This window comes from Oryctolagus cuniculus, chromosome 9 (assembly GCF_051225735.1).
Source record: "Oryctolagus cuniculus isolate XC-2025 breed Fujian yellow rabbit chromosome 9, ASM5122573v1, whole genome shotgun sequence".
Classification (NCBI taxonomy): Eukaryota; Metazoa; Chordata; class Mammalia; order Lagomorpha; family Leporidae; genus Oryctolagus; species Oryctolagus cuniculus.
This window is the reverse complement of record NC_142875.1, coordinates 90,643,227-90,668,807: the sequence shown is the minus strand read 5'-3', so window position 1 is coordinate 90,668,807 and position 25,581 is coordinate 90,643,227. Positions and strand designations below refer to the sequence as shown.

At 42.4% G+C, this 25,581-nt stretch overlaps 2 protein-coding genes across 9 annotated transcripts in view; one reads left to right on the top strand and one right to left on the bottom strand.

The window, feature by feature from the left end:
* Positions 1 to 16,312, top strand: part of CPAP (centrosome assembly and centriole elongation protein) — a 66,320-nt gene extending 50,008 nt beyond the window's left edge. For 3 of the 4 annotated variants that reach the window (XM_051850674.3, XM_008259955.5, XM_051850675.3), the window contains exons 12-17: positions 3,703 to 3,767; positions 3,983 to 4,102; positions 5,662 to 5,802; positions 5,875 to 5,959; positions 6,039 to 6,159; positions 15,968 to 16,312. In XM_051850674.3, the coding sequence (XP_051706634.3) occupies positions 3,703 to 3,767; positions 3,983 to 4,102; positions 5,662 to 5,802; positions 5,875 to 5,959; positions 6,039 to 6,159; positions 15,968 to 16,160 (725 nt within the window). In that variant the 3' untranslated portion in view covers positions 16,161 to 16,312. Of the gene's footprint in view, positions 1 to 3,702; positions 3,768 to 3,982; positions 4,103 to 5,661; positions 5,803 to 5,874; positions 5,960 to 6,038; positions 6,160 to 15,967 lie in introns of those variants that run through there. The other variant, XM_089304340.1, reaches the window with a different exon arrangement.
* A 2,395-nt stretch (positions 16,313 to 18,707) lies between these two features.
* RNF17 (ring finger protein 17) overlaps positions 18,708 to 25,581 on the bottom strand; it is a 117,524-nt gene continuing 110,650 nt past the window's right edge. For all 5 annotated transcript variants that reach the window (XM_089304337.1, XM_089304335.1, XM_089304336.1 and 2 more), the window contains 4 exons: positions 22,550 to 22,685; positions 21,164 to 21,353; positions 19,281 to 19,380; positions 18,708 to 18,886 (listed from right to left, as the gene is read on the bottom strand). In XM_089304337.1, the coding sequence (XP_089160463.1) occupies positions 19,282 to 19,380; positions 21,164 to 21,353; positions 22,550 to 22,685 (425 nt within the window). In that variant the 3' untranslated portion in view covers positions 18,708 to 18,886; position 19,281. The remainder of the gene's footprint in view (positions 18,887 to 19,280; positions 19,381 to 21,163; positions 21,354 to 22,549; positions 22,686 to 25,581) is intronic.

The window sequence follows — 25,581 nt, the reverse complement described above, 5'->3', positions numbered from 1 at the left end:
CTTCCCATCTGGGTTCAGGGGCCCAAGGAGTTGGGCCATCTTCTACTGCTTTCTCAGGCCATAGCAGAGAGCTGGATCGGAAGTGGATTAGCCAGGACTCAAACTGGCACCCATATGGGAAGCCAGCACTGCAGATGGTGGCTTAACCTGCTAGGCCACAGTGCTGGCCCCAAATTTATTGATTTCTTAAAACTGAGTTTTGTTTTTCATGACTTTTTAAGTTCTTTCCAATCTCTCTCTCTCTCTTTTTTTTTTTTTTTTTTTTTTTTTTTTTTGACAGGCAGAGTGGACAGTGAGAGAGAGAGACAGAGAGAAAGGTCTTCCTTTGCCATTGGTTCACCCTCCAATGGCTGCCGCGGCCTGGAAGAGGGGCAACTGGGACAGAATCCGGTGCCCCGACTGGGACTAGAACCCGGTGTGCCGTCACTGCAAGGCGGAGGATTAACCTAGTGAGCCGCGGCGCTGGCCAGCAATCTCATTGTTTTTGTCTTTTTGCTTTCTCTTGTGAGTCTTAGAATTTTTAAAAATTATTTTCCTGAAATTGCAAAAAATGCATTAACATATGAACATGTGCAATTTGACAGTTACAGAGCTAACAGTAGGGTGACACTCACCAAGGTACAGACACAGATGCTCAGCTGCGCCCACAAGTGCCCCACCATAGTTTTACATTGCCTGCCTCTGAGTGCAGACTCTGCAGATGAGCCCTGAAGAAAGGACCCACTTTTGAGTTTTGTGACTAGAATCATACTGACCGTGTTCCTTTGTCTTCTTTCATTCAGCATCATGCTGTTGAGATTGGTGTGTATCCTTGGCTCTAGTTTCCTCCCTCCTGAATATGTTCAATTGACTATCCTTCTCCTGATAGAAACACTTTGTAGCAGTTTTGGTCTGGTAAGCAGTGATGCCATGAGTGGGCTGTTGTATTTCAGCTACAGGCACTTCCATTCCTGTAGGCACACCTGGGATTGTAATGGCTAGGGAACTGGGATGAGAATCTTTAACACTAATAGCTTTGCCAAGATCGTTCCCAGTGTTTTTACCCTCTCACTAGCAGGAAAGGGCTTGCCTTGCCGGGGCTTGGTACTGTCAGACTGGAGTGTTTGCCAGGCAGGTGGGGTGTAACAGTATGTGGCATTATAGTTTTAGTTTGCATTTGGCTGATTACTAAGTATGTTGAACACATCTGCCTCTGCTTCTTAGCTGTCAGATTTCTTCTTATTTTTATTTTGTTTTAAGTTTATTTGAGAGGTAGAGTTACAGACATGAAGAGGGAGAGACAGAGAAAGGTCTTCCATCTGCTGGTTCACTTGCCAAATGGCCACAGTGGTCAGAGCTGGGCCGATCAGGAGCGAGGAGCTTTGTCTGGGTCTCCCACGTGGGTGCTGGGGCCCAAGCACTGCTTTCCCAGGCCATAGCAGAGAGCTGGATTGGAAGAGGAGCAGCTGGGACAGGAACCAGTGCCCATATGGGATGCTGGCACTGCAGGCAGAGGCTTAGCCTACTATGCCATAGTACCAGCCCCCAGTTTCCTCTTTTGAGAAGAGCTTGTTCAGATCTTTTCACATATGCTGTGGGGGCTTTTTCTTTATGAATTTATGAGAGGGTTCCCCTTCTCCAGCATCATAGCCCATGTGGATTACAAGTGTCTTCCCACACTGTGTGACTTTTTGCTCTTTCCAGCACCTTCTGGAGAACCCAGATTCTTAATGTGGTTGAATTTCTGTTTTTTCCTTTCTGGAGTGCTTCTGAGTCTGTCCCTGTCTTGGGGTCGTGGATGTGCTCCTGAGTCTCCAGGCCCGGCTCGCTTGTTCCAGTTGAGTGTCTGCAGTCCTCCAGATGGCGCGCTTCACCCAGGAGTCAGCCCACGCTCCTGGTCCCCTCTTCTCATGCTGCCCAGGAGGTGGAGAGTTTGCAGGCCGAGTTATCTGTCAAGAGAGAATGAAATTTGAGATACAGAAAGTTTGAATCCTGGTTCTGATTTGTATTAGCTGACAGCCTTGGTTAAGTTATTTAGCCTCTCAGCTTTATTGTCTCACCTGTAAAATGGGGATATTGCTCTTTCCTCTGGAACAGAGAGCATTATGTACTTTGTGTGGCACACACCTCACCCTGTGAGGTGGAAGAGGATGGCCTCCTGTCCTGCCCACACAGTGTCTGTTATCTGTAGTCCGCCCACTGGCTCAAGCCAACACCTGGGATTCCTGTTTTATTCCTGATTCCTGCGCAGCTGCTGCACTTGGCAGTTGGGACCTGTAAACTGGAGATGATACGCAGCATGAGGGAGCATTTCCATCGGGCTCCTCGCGAGCTTCACGGCCTGCTGGCCTAACTTTGCCTCTGTCCTTCTCCGGGCCTCTCTCTCGGCTCAGCCACCAGTGTACTTTCAGTATGCAAGGCAGGTTCTGGCACTTGTTCGACACCCTTGGAAATTCCGAGTGTTTTCCGTACGACCCACTGGCTTACAGGAAGGAGACATTAGTGCTTTATATTTTTAAAAATTGTTTGTTGTTGGGCCGGCGCCGCGGCTCACTAGGCTAATCCTCCGCCTAGCGGCGCCGGCACACCAGGTTCTAGTCCCGGTTGGGGCGCCGGATTCTGTCCCGGTTGCCCCTCTTCCAGGCCAGCCCTCTGCTGTGGCCAGGGAGTGCAGTGGAGGATGGCCCAGGTGCTTGGGCCCTGCACCCCATGGGAGACCAGGAAAAGCACCTGGCTCCTGGCTCCTGCCATTGGATCAGCGCGGTGCGCCGGCCGCAGCGCGCCGGCCGCGGCGGCCATTGGAGGGTGAACCAACGGCAAAGGAAGACCTTTCTCTCTGTCTCTCTCTCTCACTGTCCACTCTGCCTGTCAAAAAAAAAAAAATTGTTTGTTGTTGATGTGTATCTCCTTTGTAATGTCTTTGTTACTAATGTTGCACATGATTGGCATGCTGCTCATGACCTACCGTTTAGACCACAACCACCAGGGCACTCAGGTTGTAGCTCAATAACCAGTTTTGTGGTGAAACCACATTCTCTATGTATTCTTGGCTACCTCTTTTTTTTTTTTTTTTTTTTAAGATTTTATTTTATTTGAAAGAGTTACAGAGAGAGGTAGAGTCAGAAAGAGACAGAGGCCTTCCATCTGCTGGTTCACTCCCCAAATGGCTGCAATGGCCGGAGCTGAGCTGATCCAAAGCTAGGAACCAGGAGCTTCTTCCTGGGTTCAGGGGGCTCAAGGACCTGGGCCATCTTCCACTGCTTTCCCAGGAGCATTAGCAGGGAGCTGGACTGGAAGTGGAGTAGCCGGGACTTGAACTGGTGCACACATGGGATGCCAGTGCTGCAGGCCAGGGTTCTAACCCGCTGAGGAACAGCGCCGGCCCCTTGGCTGCCTCTTTATCTGCCCTCCCACACGAGGCCCTTCATAGTCCTGTGAATGTTTGCAGAATACCTTTGGGCTGTTAGGTCATCTTAGTGCCTGTCTCTTCCTCCATACTGTAAACTCTCTGGTGGACACCATCTTACCGTCTTGTCTTGGTTGCCCAGCACATGATGCAGAACCCCTACAAATTAGAAAAGAGCACTGGTAAAGACTTTGTAATTAATAAAGAACAGCAATTCACAGAAGAAGGATATGAACTAAGGAAATGTTTGACTACACTAGTAACTTTAAAATTTTCCATTAAATATTAAAACTAACTTTGACATTGTAATCTTACAGGAAATCCATCTCGAAGATCCAAGCCTGTACCTCCTCGTGAATTAAGCAGTTCAGAGAAGGGACAAGTAAATCTTTTTATATTTTTATATATGCAAACATAGATAACTTGTGCTTGAATATATCACTTCACTAACCTGTATAAAGGAGGCTTCTTTCTTAATGTTGTAAACATTTTGTGTATGATGCCAATTTTCTTACCCCACCTAGAATTCTATTCTGTTAGAATCTGGCTTTTAGAACCAGGTAGGTTTACATCTACTTACATGTTGTCTGCTTACAGGTCGTGTCTCCCAGGGAGCCACTTGAGCCAGGGAACTTCCCAGATCCCGACTTTGAGGACAACAAGGAAGTCGAAGATAAAGAAGAAATTCAGTCAGAAGTTAGTCATCCTGATGGAAAGGTTAAAAACATTTTAAAAACTAATGAATGCTGTAAAAAATAAACATGTATTAAAATAGAGTAGTTGGTGTGTAAAACCAATGATCGTAGCTTAACAAATTGAGGACCTTGGGGCCAGTGTTGTTGTGTAAAGCCTGCAATGCCGGAATCCCGTGTGGGCACTGGTTTGTGTCCCAGTTGCTCTACTTCTGATCCAGTTCCTTGCTAATGGCTTGGGAAAAGCAGTGGAAGATGGCCCAAGTGTTTGGGCTCCTGCTTACCCCTTGTGGGAGACCCAGATGTAGCTCTTGGCTCCCAGCTATGGCTTGGCTCAGCCCTGACCATTGAGGCCATCCAGGGAGTGAACTAGCCAGATGGAAGATCTCTCTTTCTCTGTCTCTTTCTCTCTCTGTAACTCTGATTCAAATAAGGAAATAAATAAATCTTCAAAAAAAAAAAAATTGAGGGGGTGGGTGCTCTGATGTAGGCTAAGCCTCTGCCTGTGGTGCTGGAGTCCCATATATGCACTGGTTCCAGTCCCAGCTGCTCCTCCTCCTATCCAGCTCTCTGCTGTGGCCTGGGAAAGCAGTGGAGCATGGCTCAAATGCTTGGGCCCCTGCACTCACATGGGAGACCCAGAAGAAGCTCTTGGCTCTTAGCTTCGGATTGGCGCAGCTCCGGCCTTTGCGGTCATTTGGGGAGTGAACCAAGAGAAGGAAGACCTTTCTCTCTGTCTCTCCCTCTGTCTGTAACTCTACCTCTCAAATAAATAAATAAAAAATCTTTAAAAAAGGTACAGAAAAAACATTGAGGACCTTGAGCTTGAACCTGTAGACTCCTAGAAATGCTCAGTGCACAACATGCATTTGGTTTCCATTTCTGGTTTAGAGATGCAGGAAAAAGAACAGTCGTGTTTAAACTTGGTTGTTGCTACATACAGAGCTAAAAATCCCCTGTGATCCTTAGCACTTTAAAAAAACCTCTGTTTGTTCTAGCCGTCCTCTCCTGTGTCCTCTCCTGTGTCCTCTCCTGTGTCCCCCCAGGGCCGGGGGCCTGCCTCTCTTGCTGTCTGCCCTGCAGTTCTTTTCCCGTGCTTAGGGCAGGCGTTGAGGGAGCAAAGTGCTCGCCTGGCTGTTGTAGCTGAAGAGGGAATGAAAAGGGAAGGGAGTAGAGGTGGTGGGCAACTTTTTCCTTAGGTTTATGGAAAATTTACTTTCTCAGATCCTTAAACTGATCTGTTTTAATTGAAATTCTGTGGTGAAGTTCACTATCGTCTCTGTCCATATTAGGACAGAGAGCAGCAGCCCGAAGAAGCAGTTAGACTTCCTGTGCAGTCAGCTTGGGGGGTAACAAATTGTTCATGGAGAAAAGTTTTCTTTTTTACATGAATTCTAGCTAATAATTGAAAAAGGAATGAGAAAGTTGGAAGCTGACTGATTGGCAGTCCCTAGTGAAACAAAGGACCTTCCCTACTTTTGAGAGAATATTTTACTTCTTATTATGAAAAACTTTAGAAATTAAGCATATCTCAGTTGTGTGGCCTCAGGAAGACATCTAACCTGTTGATGATGTTGTTTGCAGGTGGAGAAGGTTTATAAGAATGGGTGCCGGGTTATACTCTTTCCCAATGGAACTCGCAAGGAAGTGAGTGCCGACAGGAAGACTGTCACTGTCACTTTCTTTAATGGGGACGTGAAGCAGGTCATGCCGGATGAGAGAGTGGTAAGTGTCCACAGGGCACCCCCTGTGCTACCTGGCCTGCTGCGGGGAAGGGGCTGACTTTGTGTCTCACAGATCTACTACTACGCCGCCGCCCAGACCACCCACACCACATACCCAGAGGGACTACAAGTCTTGCATTTCTCAAGTGGACAGATAGGTATGTACCTGCTCTGCCCTGTCATTGTTAAGTTCTTCCCATCCCTTAAAAAATATTTACAGTAACCTTTTTGAAACAGAAAAACATTTCCCAGATGGAAGAAAAGAAATCACATTTCCTGACCAGACAATTAAAAACTTATTTGCTGATGGACAAGAAGAAAGCATTTTTCCAGATGGTACAGTTGTCAGAGTACAATGGTATGTCACCTGTTCAATTTGCTTCTAGATTTTTTAGTTATCATAATGCAAAGTAACAAAGACACTTTGAGAGCAGGTCAAACAAGCTGTCAGCATTTTGGAGTTTAGAGCCAGTTTTGAGATTTGTAGATTCTGATAAATATTTTGCCACACAATATGAAAGGGCTTCAAAAAGTTCACAGAACACTCACATCTTTGAATTCTATTTTCCACGATCCTTTTGAAGCTCCCTTCTATCTCTCTATCCTAGAGCCTTAGAGGACATCTATGTATCATTCCAAGAAAGGAGAATAATAGTCAGTGTTCATTTAGAAATGTTTGGTGAAATTTGAAAACGGGCCGGTGCTGTAATAGTAGGTTAATCCTCCACCTGCAGTACTGCATCCCATATGGGCACTGGTTCGAGTCTTGGCTGCTCCACTCCTGATCCAGTTCTCTGCTAATGGCCTGGGGGAAGCAAAAGAAGATGGCCCAAATGCCTGAGCCCCTGCACTCACTTGGGAAACCCAGAAGAATCTCCTGGCTTTGAATTGGCTCAGCTCCAGCCATGCAGCCATTTAGAGAGTAAACCAGCAGATGGAAGACCTCTTGCTCTGCTGTTCCCTCTCTCTGCCTGTAACTTTGATTTTTTAATATGATTTTCCAAGAGCTTTGTTCTGAGAAGGTACCAAAACAAACAAACAAAAATTGAAAGCAGAGAGACCGAAAAAAGGTAGAGTACCTGGTCAGGTTTTTTGTTTCTTTAAAGATTTATTTATTTGAAAGGCAGCATTACAGAGAAGGAAGGAGAGTGAGCATGATTCTGTCAGTTTTTAAGGATGACCAACAGAGGTGGTAGGGTTTGAATTAGACAACGTCTCTTCTTTTGCTTGTTTGGAATGTTTGGACCTCTCTTCCTGGCAGGCAAGTACTTTATTCTTTGCCCTCCCTGATCTAGCTCTTTAACATCAACCACCTCTTTTGTCCTTCGGAGTGTTACATTTCTTCAAGTTAGACACTTCTTATTTCTGGGATAAGCTGCTTCTTACACATTACTTTTTAGAAACCTTGGTGAAACATTGCCAATCCACTGGCCTGTTTTCAATTTTCTTTTCTTAAAAATTTTATTTAAGGTATACAAATTTCGTGATTTTAATACATATAGATTTAGGAACATAGTGATACTTCTAACTCTAGCCTCCCTCCAGCCAACACTCCCAACCTTCTTCCTCCTTCCTCTCCTATTCCAACTCTGTATTTTAGAAAGCTTTTATTTAATGAATACAAATTTCATAGGTACAGCTATAGGAATATAGTGGTTCTTCCCCCCATACCTGCCCTTCCATCCCCATTCCCATCCCACCTCCTACTTGCTCTCCCATCCCATTCTTCATTAAGATTCATTTTTAATTAACTTTATATACAGAAGACCAACTCTATACTAAGTAAAGATTTCAACAGTTTGCACCCACACAGAAACACAAAGTATAAAGTACTGTTTGAAAACAAGTTTATCCATTAACTCTCATAGTACAACTCATTAAGGACAGAGGTCCTACATGAGGAGTCAGTGCACAGTGACTCCTGTTGTTGATTTAACAATTGACACTCTTTTTTTATTTTTTTTTATTTTTTTTGACAGGCAGAGTGGACAGTGAGAGAGAGAGACAGAGAGAAAGATCTTCCTTTTTGCCGTTGGTTCACCCTCCAATGGCCGCCGCGGCTGGCGCGCTGCGGCCGGCGCACCGCGCTGATCCAATGGCAGGAGCCAGGAGCCAGGAGCCAGGTGCTTTTCCTGGTCTCCCATGGGGTGCAGGGCCCAAGCACCTGGGCCATCCTCCACTGCACTCCCTGGCCACAGCAGAGGGCTGGCCTGGAAGAGGGGCAACCGGGACAGCATCTGGCGCCCCAACCGGGACTAGAACCTGGTGTGCCGGCGCCGCTAGGCGGAGGATTAGCCTAGTGAGCCGTGGCGCCGGCCAATTGACACTCTTATTTATGACGTCAGTGATCACCTGGGGCTCTTGACATGAGCTGCCAAGGCTATGGAAGCCTTTTGAGTCCTCAAACTATGTCAGTATTTAGACAGGGCCATAAGCAAATTGAAAGTCTTCTCCTTCCTTCAGAGAAAAGTACCTCCTTCTTACCTTTCTCTGAAGGGAGGAGAGAACTTCCACTTTGACTGTGATCAGAGCTGGTGAACTCAAGAGGCTTCCATAGCCTTGGCAACTCATGACAAGAGCCTTGGGTGATTACTGACGTCATAAATAAGAGTGTCAGTTGTTAAATCAACAACAGGGGTCACTGTGCACTTACTCCCCATGTAGTATCTCTGTCCTTAATGTGTTGTACTATGTGAATTAATGGTATAACTAGTACTCAAACAGTACTTTATACTTTGTGCTTCTGTGTGGGTGCAAACTGTTGAAATCTTTACTTAGTATATACTAAATTGATCTTCTGTATATAAAGATTAAAAAAAAAGAAAAGTACCTCCTTCTTTTGGTCCCTTCTTTCCACTGGGGTCTCACAGAGATCCCTCATGCAGAACCATTTTGCCATAGTGTCTCCTTTCCATGTCTGAAATGCTCTCATGGGCTTTTCAGCCAGATCTGAATGCCTTCTGGGCTGATTCTGAGGTCAGAGTGCTGTTCAGGGCATCTGTCATTCTATGAGTCTGCTGTGTGGGCTGCTTACCATGTTGGATCATTCTCTCCTTTTTAATTCTATTTATTGTTATTAGCAGACACTTGGTCTTATTTATGTGATCCCTCTGACACTTAATCCTATCTTAATATGATCATTTTAACACATAAGATGGCATTAGTACCACTCAACTTAATGGGATTTGGAGTCCCATGGCAAGTTTTTAGCTTTACTGTTAGGGGTAAGTCTGTGGGAGTGTGTGCCAAACTACATTTCCTCCCTCTCTTATTCCCACTTTTATTTTATACAGGGATCTATTTTTAATTGAATTTATAAAGCTATGATTATTTATATGTTAAGAGTTCAACCAATGGTATTAAGTAGAAAAAAATAATAAACTCTTCCTTGACAGTCAAGACAAGGACTATTCAAATTTTTGCTTCTTATAGTGTCAATTTCACTTCTACAGGTTTCCTTTTAGGTGCTCTATTGTCACAGATCAAGGAGAACATATGGTATTTGTCCCTTTGGGACTGGTGTATTTCACTAAATAACATGTTTTCCAGATTAATTTCTCCCATTCTGTCGGTTGCCTGTTCACATTCCTGTTTCTTTTGCCATACAGAAACCTCTCAATTTGAAGTAATCCCATATGTTAATTTTGGCTTTGACTGCCTGTGCCTCTGAGGTCTTTTCCAAGAACTCTTTGTCTGTGCCATTGTCTTGCATGGTTTCCCTAATGTTCTCTAATAATTTGATGATGTCAGGTCATAGATGTAGATCTTTAATCCATGTTTGTGGATTTTTGCGTAAGGTGTAAGGTAGGAGTCTTCATACTTCTGCATGTGGAAATCCAGTTTTTCCAGCACCATTTGTTGAAGAGACTGTCCTTGCTCCAGGGATTGGTTTTAGCTCTTTAGTCAAATATAAGTTGGTTGTGGATGTTTGGATTGCTTTCTGGTGATTCTATTCTGTTCCATTGGTCTATCAGGCTGCTTTGATTATAATTGCCTTGTGGTATATCTTGAAATCTGGTATTGTGATGCCTCCAGCTTTGTTTTTGTTGTATAAAATTGCTTTAGCTATTCCAGGTCTCCTGTGCCTCCTTATGGATTTCAGCATCTGTTTTTCTAGAGCTGAGGAGAATGTCTTTGGTATTTTGATCGACATTGCATTGAATCTGTATATTGCTTTTGGGAGAATGGACATTTTGATGATATTGATTCTTCCAATCCATGAATGTGAAAGAGTTTTCCATTTTTTTGTATCTCTGTTTCTTTTTTAATGTTTTGTAATTCTCATCATAGAGATATTTGACATCCTTGGTTAAGTTTATATCAAGGTATTTGTTTTTTGTAGCTGTTGTGAATGGGATTGATTTTAGAAGTTCATTCTCAGCCATGGAATTGTCTGTGTATACAAAGGCTGTAGATTTTTGTGCATTGACTTTATATCCTGCTACTTTACCAAACTCTCCTGTGAGTTCCAATAGTCTCTTAGTGGAGTTTTTGAATCCCCTATATATAGAATTTTGTCATCTGCAAATAGGGATAGTTTGACTTTCTCCTTCCCAATTTGTATCCCTTTCATTTCTTTTTCTTGCCTAATGGCTCTAGTTAAAACTTCCAGTACTACATTGAATAGCAGTGGTGAGAGTGGGCATCCTTCTCTGGTTCAAGATCTTAGTGGAAATGCTTCCAGCTTTTCCCCATTCAATAAGATGCTGGCTGTGGGTTTATCATAAATTGCCTTGATTGTGTTGAGGAATGTTCTTTCTGTAATCAGTTTGCTTGAAGTTTTCATCATGAAAGGATGTTGTACTTTAGCAAATGCTTTGTAGCTATTGAGATAATCATATGGTTTTTGTTCTTCAGTTTGTTAATGTGATGTATCACATTGATGGATTTGCAAATGTTTAACTACCCCTGCATACCAGGATTGAATCCCACATGGTTGAGGTGAATGATCTTTCTGATGTGTTGTTGGATTTGATCAGCTAGTATTTTGTTGAGGATTTTTGCATCTATATTCATTAGGAATATTGGTCTGTAGTTCTCTTTCTCTGTTGTGTCTTTTTCAGGTTTAGGAATTAAGGTGATCCTGACCTCATGAAAGGAGTTTTGGAGGGTTCCCTCAATTGAATTGTTTTGAATATCTTGAGAAGAATTAAAGTTAGTTCTTCTTTAAAAGTGTGGTAGAATTCAGCTGTGAAGACATCCAATCCTGGGCTTTTCTTTTTTGGGACAGCCTTTATTACTGATTCAATCTCCATCTTGGTTATTGGTCTGTGTAGGCTTTCTTTGTCTTCATGACTCAATTTTTTTGTAGATTGAATGTGTCCAGGAATCTATCCATTTCTAGATTTTTCTGATTTGTTGGCATATAGCTGTTTGTAGTAATTCCTGATGATTCTTTTTATATCTGTAGTATCATTGTTACATTTGATTTTTCTTCTCTGATTCTATTGATTTAGGTCTTCTCTCTCTTTTGGTTAGTTGGGCAATGGTGTATCAATTTTATTTTTTCAGAAAACCAGCTCTTCACTTCACTGATCTTTTGTATAGATTTTTTGGTTTCTATTTTGTTTATTTCTTCTTTTCTTTCTTCATGCCTACTAATTTGGGGTTTGGTTTGTTGTTTTTCTAGGTCCTTGAGAGCACTGATAACTCATTTATTTGGTACCTTTCCAATTTCTTCATGTAGGCTCCAGATGTTATAGACTTCCTTCTTCACACTGCTTTTGCTTATACTTTCGCATAGTTTTTTTTTTTTTTTTTAAGATTGATTTATTTATTTTGAAGGGTAGAGTTAAAGAGAAAGAGAGAGAGAGGGAGGGAGAGACAGAAAGAGGTATCTTCCATCCACTGGTTCACTCCCCAAGTAGCCACAATGGTTGGGGCTGGGCTAATCTGAAGCCAGGAGGCAGGAACTTCTTCCAGGAATCCCATGTGGGTGCAGGGGCTAAAGCACTTGGGCCATCTCCTACTGCTTTTCCGGGCCATGGCAGAGAGCTGGCCATGACAGAGGAGCACCTGGGACTCGAATCAGCACGCATGTAGGATGTCGGTACTGCAGGTGGTGGCTTCACCCACTCTGTCACAGTGCTGGGCCCCATCCTTTCACTTTCAGTTTGTTTGCGGTGTTTTTTAATCCATTCAGCCAGTCTCCCTCTCTCTCTCTCTTTTTTTTTTTTTTTTTAAAAAGATTTTTATTTATTTTAGGGGTAGATTTACAGACAGTGAGAGGGAGAGACAGAGAGAAAAGCCTTCCATTTTAGACATGGAGGATTAACCTGCTGCGCCACAGCACCGGCCCCAGTCTGTATCTTTTAACTGAGAGTTTAGGCTATTTACATTCAAGATTACTATTGATAAGTAACGAGTTGGCCCTGCCATTTTCCCATAAATATTCCTCTTGTATGCTTTGTATTTGCTTTGTAGTTTTCCTGTGAGATTTTCTGCCTCACATTCTTTCATAATGATTTCTGTGTTTCTCTGTGTAGCACATGCTTAGGCATCTTTTGTAAGGCTGGATGAGTGGTGACATTATTTCAATTTCTGTTTGTTATGGAAGGTCTTTATTTCACCTTCATTCATAAATGTGTGCTTTGCAGAGTATAGTATTCTGGGTTGAAAGTTTTTTTCTTATGAGTCTTGAACCGTGTCTTTCCACTCTCTCCTATCCTGTGAGATCCTTAGCTGTGAGTCTAATTGGAGATCCCCTGAAAGTAATCTGATGTTTATCTTGTGTACATTTTAGAATCTTTTATGTTTTCCTATTTAAAGTTTGACTACAATGTGTTGTGATGACAATCTTTTCTGGTCATGTGTATAGGAGTTTTATGTGCCTCATGTACTTGGACTTACCTTTCTTTATCTAAAATGGGGAAATTTTTCTATAATTATTTCACTGAATAACATTCTAATTCTCTTTCCACACCTTCAGAAACTCCTAAGACCTGTACGTTGGGCTGTTTGATATTATTCCAAAAATCTCTAAAATTGTTTTTAATTTTTCTAGTTTCTTCTTTTTGGTCTGAATGAAAAATTTCTAAAGATTTGTCTTCTAGCTTAGATATTCTTTCTTCTGCTTCACTAAGTCTGTTATTAATGGTTTCCACTGCATTTTTTATTTGTTCTATTGAATTCTTCATTTCTAATATTTCATTTTGATTTCTCTTTAAAATCTCAATTATGGGGCCGGCACCACAGCTCACTAGGCTAATCCTCTGCCTTGCGGCGCCGGCACACCGGGTTCTAGTCCCAGTTGGGGCGCCGGATTCTGTCCCGGTAGCCCCTCTTCCAGGCCAGCTCTCTGCTGTGGCCAGGGAGTGCAGTGGAGGATGGCCCAAGTGCTTGGGCCCTGCACCCCATGGGAGACCAGGAAAAGCACCTGGCTCCTGCCATCGGATCAGCGCAGTGCGCTGGTCATTGGAGGGTGAACCAATGGCAAAAAGAAGACCTTTCTCTCTGTCTCTCTCTCTCACTGTCCACTCTGCCTGTCAAAAAAAATTTAAAAAAAAATCTCAATTATGGGAAAATTTGTCATTCACGTCATGTACGGATTTCTTTAACTCATGATTTTGCTTCTCATTGTTTCTGAGTAATCTTATGATTAATCTTTTGAATTCCTTTTCAGGCAATTCATGTTCACATGCTAACATTGAAGTGTCATTGTGTTCCTTTAGTGGGGTCATATTGTCTTCCTTATTCTAGTTTCTTGAATTTCTGCAATTATTTTTAGACATTTGTGGACATGCTTGTTGGTTTTTCCCACTAATGGCTTTTATCTTTGACCTACTCTCTGTGGCTTAGTGGGTGTCTGCTCTTTTAGTGAATACCCAGAGGCATGTGCTGGGTGTAGCCAAGGAGCTCTGTCATTACTTCAGGGTGTGGTGAGTATCCACGGTGACACTGAACATGGTAAATCTCATCTTATTAACAGAAAGGAGGATGCAATCACCTCTGTTGGAGTAATCATACCCTCACCTCCTCTCCCGAGGTGATCAGTGCCCACAGTGGCTGCAGTGCTCATCTGCTCTGCTGTTAGGATGCTCACAGTGCACCTGTGCAGTCCTCAGTGAGCATGGGTTCTGCTGCAGTAACCCCCCCGCCCCCAGGCAGTCAGGGAGTCTGAGCACGGGGACCCGCTCACAGTGATCGCCTACACCCTGCACCCTCTCTTGCAGTCATACAGCTAGCACAGTCTCAGCACACAGGGCTCCCAGGGTCACAGGGTGCTTAGAAGCCTCTTTACTCCTCTTGCCTGCCTGGTCCAGAGAGAGGCAGAGATGTGCCCAGAGCCAGTGGCCTGTAGTCTTCCTAGGCGGTTTGGGCCCCGGAGCCTGTTACATGTTGAGAGGGTGAGTGCCCAGCCCCCTGTCAATCCTCCCAGGCCGACTCAAAGTCAGTGTGGAAGATGGATTTTCCCTCTGGTAAAACCCTTGGAGCACATCATGTACAAGAGCCACCGGCTGCAGCTTGTGCTTATCTTACAACTGTGCCTTTTCCCCACGAGTTGCCGGGTATGTGCACCAGAGCTGCCACAGATGCTACTTGCGCCCAAAATGCTGTCCACCCTTTCTCAGCCGGTTACCAGGTGCCATCAGGGGGGAAATGGGGAGAAAGAAATGTCCCCCCACCTTTTTTTTTGCTGGGTTAGCAGGTACCTTGTCTCCCGCATGGCTCCAGGCTGGACTTAGCAGGCTCTCCCTCTGGCTGTATCACCAGTGGCACAGGCTGGTGTCTCCTCTCTCCAAAGCTGGAGCTTTCTCTGACTCTCAGCTGCTGGGGTCACGTGTTCTGTCTGTGCCTGTGCTGTGTGTCCACACCTTCTACAACTCTCAGCACCCTCTTTTCTTTTGTAGAATTTCCACTGCAGTTTTCCCTCTCTCCCCTGAGAATGTACTTCCTCCACTTTTTTTTTTTTAAGATTTACTTATTTATTTGAAAAGTTACACAGGGCATCTCCCCCAGCCTAGAGCAGTATGGCCTTTCCCTGTTTCACCATCCTCCAATTTTCCTATTTTCAGTTTTCACCCTCCTCTCCAAGTGACAACTGAGTACTCATTAACTTCGGTACGGCTTATGTGGCATACATTTAAGTAACCTAAAGTCTATGGTATGCAGTTGGCAAGAAGAAAAAACTGTTGGATAATATGGAAACTTCTTATGGTCATGAGCGTGTTATTCTCTTAACATGGCCTAAAACTTTGCCTGGTGCTCAATAAATAATTTGTTCTATAATCAGAGGACATACTTGTGTACCTGCTTTGATTTCCAAAATTTACAAGTCATTTTACATTTGAAATCCTCTGTGAAAACAAGAGCAAGTAGTATGAAAAGCCCCATATGTCAATCTTTTTTCCACCTGTACTCGGGCACATCACAGCACACTGCTTCCTTCATGGGTATGCTGACATGAGGCAGTGGTTCTGACACTTCACTGGGGCTGTTCAGCTGCAGCTTGCTGACTCCCTGCCCCCATCATCTGCATTTCTGACCAGTTCCTGGGTGACTGATAGCAGGGATAGGACCATGTTGGGCGAGCACACTGTCCCACGGACACGAGTCTCAGCTTGCATTCCTTTGACAGAAAAAGCCACATGGTGGTAGCACTTCTGTCTCTGTGTTCAGAAGTGGTGATTCCTTGTCATGAGCTGCAGGCTTGCATTTCCAGTGGCACAGATCTATGTTTAGAGTGGGATGTCCCCCAGGCATGATCAACAGTCTACCTAAATAACTGTTCATGTTATTTTTTCATTGTATCAGAATGGCCCTGACCCTTCTCTTCCCAGACACAGCATTCTCTTCCCCCCTGACACACAGCAGGCACTCAGATGGTTTTAATTTTAACCTTAGTGAAAAGGGTCAGAACTCAAAACAGCCAGATATTTAAGGCCAGTTACTTTTAGAGGCAGCGCGCGCACACACACACACACACACACACGAAACCTCAAGCATTTTGTGCTGACAATATAAATTTATTAAAGATTTTCATGGGCACATTCTCATGCTGATAATCAGAACTATCAGCAGGTAGCAGAAACAGTGTAGAATGTATAGTTGTGTGGGAAAAAGGACCAGGGGTTTTCTCTAGAATAACTGCTAGAATCCAAAGGCTACTTTTAGTTTTTCTGTTACACATTTCATATTTTTAAGGAAACTAAATTCTTATTTTACAGTGATGGCAACAAAATTATTGAGTTTAATAATGGCCAGAGAGAACTACACACTGCCCAATTCAAGAGAAGGGAATATCCGGACGGCACTGTTAAAACTGTGTATACAAACGGTCGGCAGGAAACAAAATACACTTCTGGTCGAATAAGAGTTAAGGATAAAGATGGCAATGTTCTCATGGACACAGAATTGTAATGGTCCTTGGTGACAAATCATGAAGTAACACTGATTTTTTTGTTAAAAGATGTACTTTTGTGGATTCTACTTAATTTATATAGACCCTGTGTGTGTGTGTGTGTAAGTGGAAAAGATGGTTTGGATTCTAAAATAAAAGTGTACTCTGTAAATAACTTCCTCATTTTCATATTCCTTGAAATGCACAAGGACAGTTTTCATTTATTTCACCTCTGTTAGATAAGGAAAGTGTTGCTTTTATAAGCCGTACACAGGCTTTTAAAATAAATGGATGCTTTTATTGATTGGAGATGGTTTATAAAAACCCAAGAAGTACCTCACCTAGATGCTCCATGGGCACAGCAACCATAGCACCTCGATGTGTACACAATCTACACTCGAGTGATGAATGTGTGTCTAGTCAAAATACGTTCCAAGAGTATCAACATTAAATAAAACGTTTGATCTACTGCAGGGCTCACTGATTGTAAAAGGATGGGAAGCTGCAGTGAGTGAACACTAGTGCTCTCCTAGTGCTCCAGGCAGGGAAGAGGATCTTGGTGAGGATAGGGCAGTTCTAACGAGGCTGGCTGTGTAACTTGTCAAAAGTGGGACACTCGACAGGGAGAACAGTAACTGGTCAGTATAAGGGCCACAGCTGCCTTGCTGTCGCCAGATTGTAGACTGACAGAAGCAAGGTGTCCTTGAAGGAAAGGCAAGTCACTTGTCTTTTTAGAGTTAGTCAGATTGGTCTATATAGACCTTGCCCATCACTCAGTGTTAACACTAAGCGTTGATGTAAAATTTAAAGAGGCAAACAACAAAATATCAATTTCAGGTGATTTAACAGTTACATGTATTATGCCAGGATAGGAAAGAGCTTTTAAATAAGACATAGAAAGCACAAACTTAAAAGGAAAATGTTGCTGAGTAAAAAAGTTTGACAAAAGATATTACAAAAAAGGGGAAAGGCAAGCCACAGATGAGAAGAGGAATACTCCACTTGGGAGTGTGTTACTTTGTACATATAGGAGTCCTACAAGTTAGTAGGAAATTGCAAACACAATAGAAAAATGGACCAAAAAAAAAAAAAAAAAGCAGTAAACTAGTGACAGAATGCTATTAAACCAGTGAATGTATATTAATGGCAATGAGATACCTTTTTATACTAGTGTCATATTTAAAATACATTTCTGAAAGTGACAGATCTTCCATCACTGGTTCACCCCCCAGGTACCACAGTAGCTGCTGCTGGGCCAGGACAAAGCTTGGAGCCAGTACCCCTATTTGAGCCTTCCATATGGGTGATAGGAACCCAAGTACTTGAGCCATCATCTCGTGCCTCCCAAGGTGTTCATTAGCAGGAAACTGGATTAGAAGCAGAGGTGGGGTGCAAACCCAGACACTCTGATGAGGCACGTGGGCATTCCAAGCACTGGCTGCACCTGCTGTGCTACAATGCCCATCCCACAGTATTGTATTCTGACAAATGAAGGTCCTACCACAGCAACTGCTGGACTCAGAACTGATGGAGTTGGTCAAACCTTTCAGAGCACAGTTACCCTTTAATTCATTAAATTCCACTACTCTGTGTATCTGTATGTGTATATATGAAGCCTCTCATGTCCAAGGATCTTACAGAAAAATCTTTGTAATTAACAGAATTATGTACCCAGATGGGTAGTACAGTGAGAGTATAGGTAGTGCTATACATAACATACCAGCATGAATAAAGAGTGCAAATAAAATATTGAGAATATAAAGGATAACCATGTGATACCACATACATTAACAAACACAGGTGGTGTGGCACAGTGGGTTAAGTTGCCTCCTTGAATACCTTCACCCCATACTGGAGTGCTGGTTTGAGTCCTGGCTGCTCTGCTTCCAGTCCAGCTCCCTGTTGATGTGCCTGAGAAGCAGATGACTAGGTACTTGGGAGACCTGGACGGAGTTCCTGGCTCCTGGCTTTGGCCCAGTTGTGGCTATTTGGGGAGTGAACCAGCAGATGGAAAATCCCTTCCTCCCTCTCTCTTGTCAAACTGCCTTTCAAATAAACAAAAATACAAAAATAAAAACAGAGTGATGCTGTCTTATTTATGGATGTGTTCCTCCACGGCACCTCAGGTCATGCAGTGCCTGCCTCAAGTAGAAGGCAGCGAGAGTGGGAGGGGGCTGTGGGACCTTCATCTATGTTGATATTGACTCATTTCTGAATCATCAGTTGTGGTGGAGTGAGAAGGCCATGCCAAGATGGCCGCTGGCAACAGAAACTGCCTGGCAACAGGGTGTGACTGGTTAGGGCATAGACTGCCCCTTGACCGGATTGGCTGCCTTGGCTATATAAGCTGCTGTAGCAATTGAAATACACAAGTCTGCAGGCTGCTTGCCTCAGGCCTGCTTTCACCTGACTCCCGGGGTCTGTGTGGTGACTCTGCGCCTCTTGCCCTCACCACGCTCCTCCTCCCTGAAATGAAACCACTGCAACAATCAGTTATAAAATGAAATGGAAAAGCTTATGCGACTAAACTATTTCACTTTGAATTTACAGTAAAGTAAACAAGCAAGTGTTTGAAAGCAAATATTTATTAACTTTTTTCCTGCTTTTTCCACAGCACGCCCAATAGTTGAACACAAAGAATGGGGCAGGGGTGGGAAAGAACACAACTGCAGAACAAATCAAGAAAATGTTCTAACTGTAACACAAAACTTCCTTATGGGCTCTGGGGGCACTCTGCCTTGCATACCTGAAAAACAAAATGTGTGTTATTTCAAACTGTCCACCTCTAGTTAGAGTTAACATGAGTGGGTAGGCTAGCTGGTGGCCCCAGGACTTTGGCTGTTCAGGGGGTTCTGTATGAGCACCATACATTTCATGTGCTCCATGATTACTGTGCTCACACCTTTGTGGTGTTAGGACAGTCACTGCAAGTGTTCTTAGAGATGTGGGACACCCCATCTCATACTGCTGCTCAACAGGTGAGACAGGCCCGAAGAGGAGAAATCTGGAGGAGAGATTCTTGTTTTGTTATCATTCCTTTGAGAAATCGAGGAAAATCCCAGGGTGGTTTTATGGGCAATTTCATATTAGTCTGCTTTATTAGTCATATGCCTTACGCTCAGGGAGAAGCTTGTACTTACATCAGTCATCTCTGTCTGCGAGCCCCATCTCTACTAATGACATGTGAACTGGATACTGTTCATCTTCATATAATGTCACTACTTGTTCTGGTGCCTGAGCCTAAAATGAAGACACAGTTGTCAAGAAAATACGGTAATGTCTGCTGCTTTTCCTCTCCTACATCTGGCCATTCACACAGTGGGGAAGGGTCAGTCCCTGCATATTTCTAACTTATCCTCTAATTCCAAAATGCACCGGCAAGTTTCCTGCCAAATCCCATTCTTTCATTCTTTATTGCAAATGAAATTCCTTCTCACATTTGCTAGATGTATCTAGCAGAACTTTCATGCATAAACTGACTAAATTTTGAATGTTATTCATAGGGTGAAAAAGTAGCTAGCTATAAAGAATTCCTCATTTGTCCTGTTCCTGTCTGTATTTTCTTTGGTTTCTTGAGAAAATCCCTACATAAGCTAATTCATCACTAAGAACAGTACCATATATGGGTTTCACTACTTCCCAGGGGTTAGCATTGAGGTGCAGTGGGTAAGCCTCCGGCTGTGACACTGGCATCCCATATGAGCACCACCTGAGTCCTGGCTGCTCTGCTTCCAATCCAGCTTCCTTCTAATGTGCCTGGGAAAGCAGCAGAAGATGGCCCAAGAGCTTTGGGCTTCTGCCACCCATGTAGGAGACCCAGGTCCAGGCAGGTATGGCAAAGGAGGGAACCAAGCTGGGCCAAACACCAGTGGCTGGGAACAGGGTGAATGGAAGGAAAAAGTCCCTCTACCACTGCAGCTACCTGCCATAGGGAGATCCAGGATTCTTTGATTCTATAATATTCAATGAAAAGCTGTAATAGACTTCTTTTGGATAAAACATGATGCATGGGGGCTAGCATTTGGTGCAGTGGTTAAGACACTGAGATGTCTACATCCATATCTGTGCCTACATTTGAGTTCCTGCTTGGTTTCTAATTCTAGCTTCCTGCTAATGTGCACCCTAGAAGGCACTGTTGATGGCTCAAGTACTTGAGTTCCTGCTACCCATATGGGAGACATGGATTGAGTTCCAGGCTCTTGGCTTGAGCTTGGCCCAGGCCTAGCTCTTATAGGCTTTTGGGGAATGAACCAGCAGATGGAAGATATCTCTTACTCTGCATTTCAAACATAAAAATTAATTTAAAAAACCAAATCTAAACAAAAACATGATGCATGAAATAAAAAATAGTACAGGCCAGATTCTGCCTGTGGGCTATTGTGACATGCTACACCTCAGGGGAACAACGTTGGATTAAACGCCATCTGGATCTTCTTCTTTGACCTTTCAATGGGTACAAGTTCAACCACAGTAATTCAAAATTAATACAGATATGAGTTAGTTCACTTCAAGCTTTTCCGTGCTGGATCAGAACCCCCGTCACTCGTACTCCTCTTTAGGATGCAGCTCCAAGCTCACTCAGCTCACTACTGGAGAGCCTACTAAGCAGCAGCTCAGACGCCCTTGCCTCATCTTTCCAGATGGAAATTAACCCTTCCTGCACTCCCTCCCACCCCACAGAGTTCTCTGTACCACAGTACTGATTTTATTCCACGTCATGTTAATTAGTGATGTGCATGTTTGTTTCCCTCATTAACTTATAAGGTGTTTGATGATAGGATGCTCGTATCTTGATCATTTCTTATTCATTACATCAATAATATACCACTGTAGGGGTAATGAGGTTTGCCAAATATAAACTACACCCTTTTTACCATTTTTATAAGTCTTAACAATCCTATAGTATACCTGGTTTTAATATATGTTTGCCTTTAAAATCACATAAGAACAAAGCACTTTATGAAGTTATTAGGGGTCATGGACATAGCTTTAAACAAATCTGGTCCAATTCATACATATTTACCATGGAGGAAGCATAAAGTTGTTTTCCTTGAAGGCAGTCTATCATAGCCCACAATGCCTCCATGCTCCATTTGGGACAGTACGGTATTCTTGTCTTTCCTGAATCCTTTAAGGGGGGTTTAAACCCTGCCAAGAGAACTTTTATGGCTCGGGCTGGATATTGCATAAGATGCAGAGGAATCTGACGCAGTCTGTCACAAAAGAAATTCTTAAAGTGTTCAGAATGTCACAATTAAAATTCTCTTACTGCTCAAAACTATATCACTCTTAAAACATTTAGGGAAAGCTTCATGACATTGAATTTTACACTGATTTTTTTTGATATGACACCAAGAACATAGTCAACAACAAAATCAGATAAAATGGACTCCACCAAAATTAAAAACAATATCAAAATACATAATCAATACAGTGATACTTTTGGAGAGAAAGTACACATAAAATTGGGCATTTCTCTATAGAAGTGGCTAACAGACACATGAGATATTTATCATCATTAATTGTTAGGGGAGTGAAAACAACCACCACATTAAGATGCCACTATATACTCTTTAGGATGGCTACCATTAAAACAAAGTCCACAAAGCCCCAAAAATATACACAGGATGTTGGTAGAAATGTGAAATGGCAAGATGCCATAGGAAACAAAATGGTGGGTTCTCAAAGAGCTAAAAACAGAATTAGTATATAATCTAGCAATTCCGTTTCTGGGTATTTACCCAAAATAACTGGAAGCAGAATCTCAAAGAGATAGCTGTACACCCATGTCTACAGGCACATATTCTGAATAACCAAAAGGCAATTCAAGTACCCAATCATGGATGAATGGGTAAACTAAATGTGGTACATACCCATAACAGATTATTCTTCAGCCTTAAGGAAGGAATATACCACTATGTGGATGAACCTTAAAAACATGCTAAGTGAAATAAGCCAGTCACAAAAGAATAATACTGTGTGAGTTTCCTTATGTGAAGTACCTAGAAGAGTCAAATCTAGAGGGGCAGAGTAGACGACAGATTTTCAGGGCAGGGAGAGGATGGAAGGGGAAGCTATTGTTTAATGAGTGTCGTCTCCATTTGGAATAATGAACAATTCTGTAAACGCAAAATAGTGATAACTGTACAACACGTTGAATGTACTTACTGCCATTTGGTTGCAGATTTTAAAATAACTAAAATGGTAAATTTCATGTGTATTCTTACCACACAAATCGCTAGATTTACAAAATTCTGAACACATCAACAGCTTTAAAACAGGTTTTGTCTTTTAAAAAATGAAGTAAAATCTTCCCAATTAAGAACCACACACAAAAATCAACCAACCAATAGACAAAACACCTAAAAAACTAAGAATCATATTTCAACTAAGTTGAATTTTTTTTAACCTGTTGACTGTCAGCTTTTCAGTTGATCCATAATCAACAAATTGCACCAGGATAGTTAAAGGATTAAATTCTTTAATGGAAACAATTTTTGCTCTATACCATAAGCCATCGTCATATTCTGCAAGGCAAGGCATTTCTGAAAAACACAAAAATAAAAATGTTAACGTTGCCTTTTTTTTTTTTTTTTTTTTTTTTGGACAGGCAGAGTGGATGGTGAGAGAGAGACAGAGAGAAAGGTCTTCCTTTGCCGTTGGTTCACCCTCTAATGGCCGCCGCGGCCGGCACACCGCGCTGATCCGAAGGCAGGAGCCAGGTACTTCTCCTGGTCTCCCATGGGGTGCAGGGCCATCCTCCACTGCACTCCCTGTCCACAGCAGAGAGCTGGCCTGGAAGAGGGGCAACCGGGACAGAATCCAGTGCCCCGACCGGGACTAGAACCCGGTGTGCCGGCGCCGCAGACGGAGGATTAGCCTATTGAGCTGCGACGCCGGCCACCTTTTATTTTTCTTAAAAAGTATTTTTAAATACAGACAAGTACAAAGAAGGAAATGTCACAATCATATGTGCACCATCCAGAATTAAACACCAAGCAGCTGGCCTTATGTTGGCTTTTCTTTTACTGTTTATATTTCCCAAACCAAGTTTCTTTACTAATTCCTATGATTAAAGCTTCAAAGAAAGGCACTTCTTCCGCTGTCATTCTAGTTCTTCACTTCCTGTTGCTGAGATATTGGCACAATCAACACTTTGGGCCACCTTTTTTTTTTTTTTTTGCAAGGGACAATAAATATATTGCCAGAATAATTTTTAAAATTCGATTATACTGCTCTGTTGTTCAAAATTCTTCAATGCCATCCTAACCACCTGCAATATCAAGTCCTCAGCACTGATTTATTGGCTTCTTCAGCATCTCTCAACAATTCCTAACACACATCCTTAAATGAGTTACCTAAATTAAGTCACTTAAAACCTTAATGACACCAGTTAACTGATGTCTGTCCCTCCATCTAGAATATTCTCCTGAGCCCCTCTTATGACAAACAGCTACTTGTCTTTCAAAACTCAGTTCCAACCTGATCTTCCCGAAGCCCTGACCACACTGATTGATGATCAGCAGTGTTGTGCACAGCCCCGTAACTCAGACAGTGATTGTCACACTGTACTTGATTTACTGTCTCTTCTCTGCTCTTGTTCTCCACTGCAGAACTGTACATATCCCTGATGTGGCACCTGGTACAAGCAAGTGTTTAGTAAGAAGCGTGCTAATGTACCCTGGCCGAGTGGACCTGGAAAAACCAGAATGGAATATACTTCCCCTTCTTGTCACACTTGTGTGGATTTTGGAGTACATGGGATGAATATGCTTCAATCTGCTGTCTGCTCTACTTCCTCTCTTTTATGTCATCATATTCTCTTCTATGTAATTCCATAAGAAACACATGGTTGTGGACATGTGCAACTAAAATACTAAATGCCTCTAACATACAAAAATTTTTATTTCAATTGATTTTTTACTAAAAAGTTGTGAACAATTTTTTGAATATATGAAGTCAACAGAACAGTAAAGAATCTTACCTAGCAGAAATGTTCTGGATGATAAATAACAGAATTACTGCTAACAATTCCTTTAAACTTATTTCTAGCCTTAAAAATATGGCTCAAATCAAAGAAGGAGGTACCTTTCTCTGAAGGGAGAACAGAACTTCCACTTTGACTGTGGCCTTGTCTAAACAAGATCAGAGTTGGCGAACTCAAGAGGCTTCCATAGCCTTGGCAACTCATGACAAGAGCCTCAGGTGATTACTGACGTCATAAATAAGAATGTCAATTGTTAAATCAATAACAGGAGTCACTGCACTTGCTCCCCATATAGGATCTCTGTCCTTAATGTGTTGTACTATGTGAATTAACGGTATAATTAGTACTCAAACAGTACTTTATACTTTGTGTTTCTGTGTGGATGCAATCTGTTGAAATCTTTACTTAGTATATACTAAATTGATCTTCTGTATTTAAAGATAAATGAAAATGAATCTTGATGTGAATGCGATGGGAGAGGGAGTGGGAGATGGGATGGTTGCAGGTGGGAGGGAGGTTATGGGGGGAAAAAAGCTGCTATAATCTAAAAGTTGTACTTTGGAAATTTATATTTATTAAGTAAAAGTTAAAAAATACCTAACCACAGATTAAAAATGATTAGGATGACAAAAAAATATGGCTCAAGTGTCATATCCTCAAAATATAACTTTTAAAAAGTCAAAACACCTAGTTGTCATCTTAATCCAAAAAATGACTCCTTTGATATAAATTCCTTAATTGAATGTACATATTTAATAGGCAGTTGCTTATGAATCAATTTGACCATATATATACTAAAAGTAACTTTTATTGAAGTATAAAATATCTAAAGAAAAATGTTCAAACATGTATAGCTATAGGAATTATCACATTATGCATACATTTTTGACTGTGTGATTTCCCTTGAGATACAAACACAATAAGGAATTATTCCTTCCAGGCCACAAATCTGAGCATACAAAAAAATTAATGAGTCTACTCTTTTACTCATTCAATATTTATGAGCACTGACCTGTGCAAAGTGCCCTTCTACTGCTGATTACCTAAAGAGCCACATGCTCATGGTGCTACTGAAAAAAAGAGGAGCAATGATGGGGAATGGAGAGAACATTAGTCACTTCATACAGAGAGATCAGGGCAGGCTCTGATAAGGAGACAGCTGAACAGAGACCTTGTCTTGGGGGAGAACATTCCATGTAGAGAGAACAGCAGGGGCCAAATCAGAGGGAACAGTTGGCCTACAGTGGATCACCTCCAGTTAAAATCTCACTGAGTAAAATCAGGTAAGACATTAAATTCATGTGTGTTTTTCCTTGCTAACATACCTTCTGGTGTGTAGGAAGTACCTAGAATAAACACATCTTTCTCTATCTCTGATAAAAATGTAGATTCCCACTGTTGGCATTCAGGGACGCTCAATATAACTAGATACTTTTTTTCTCATAGGAGAATCA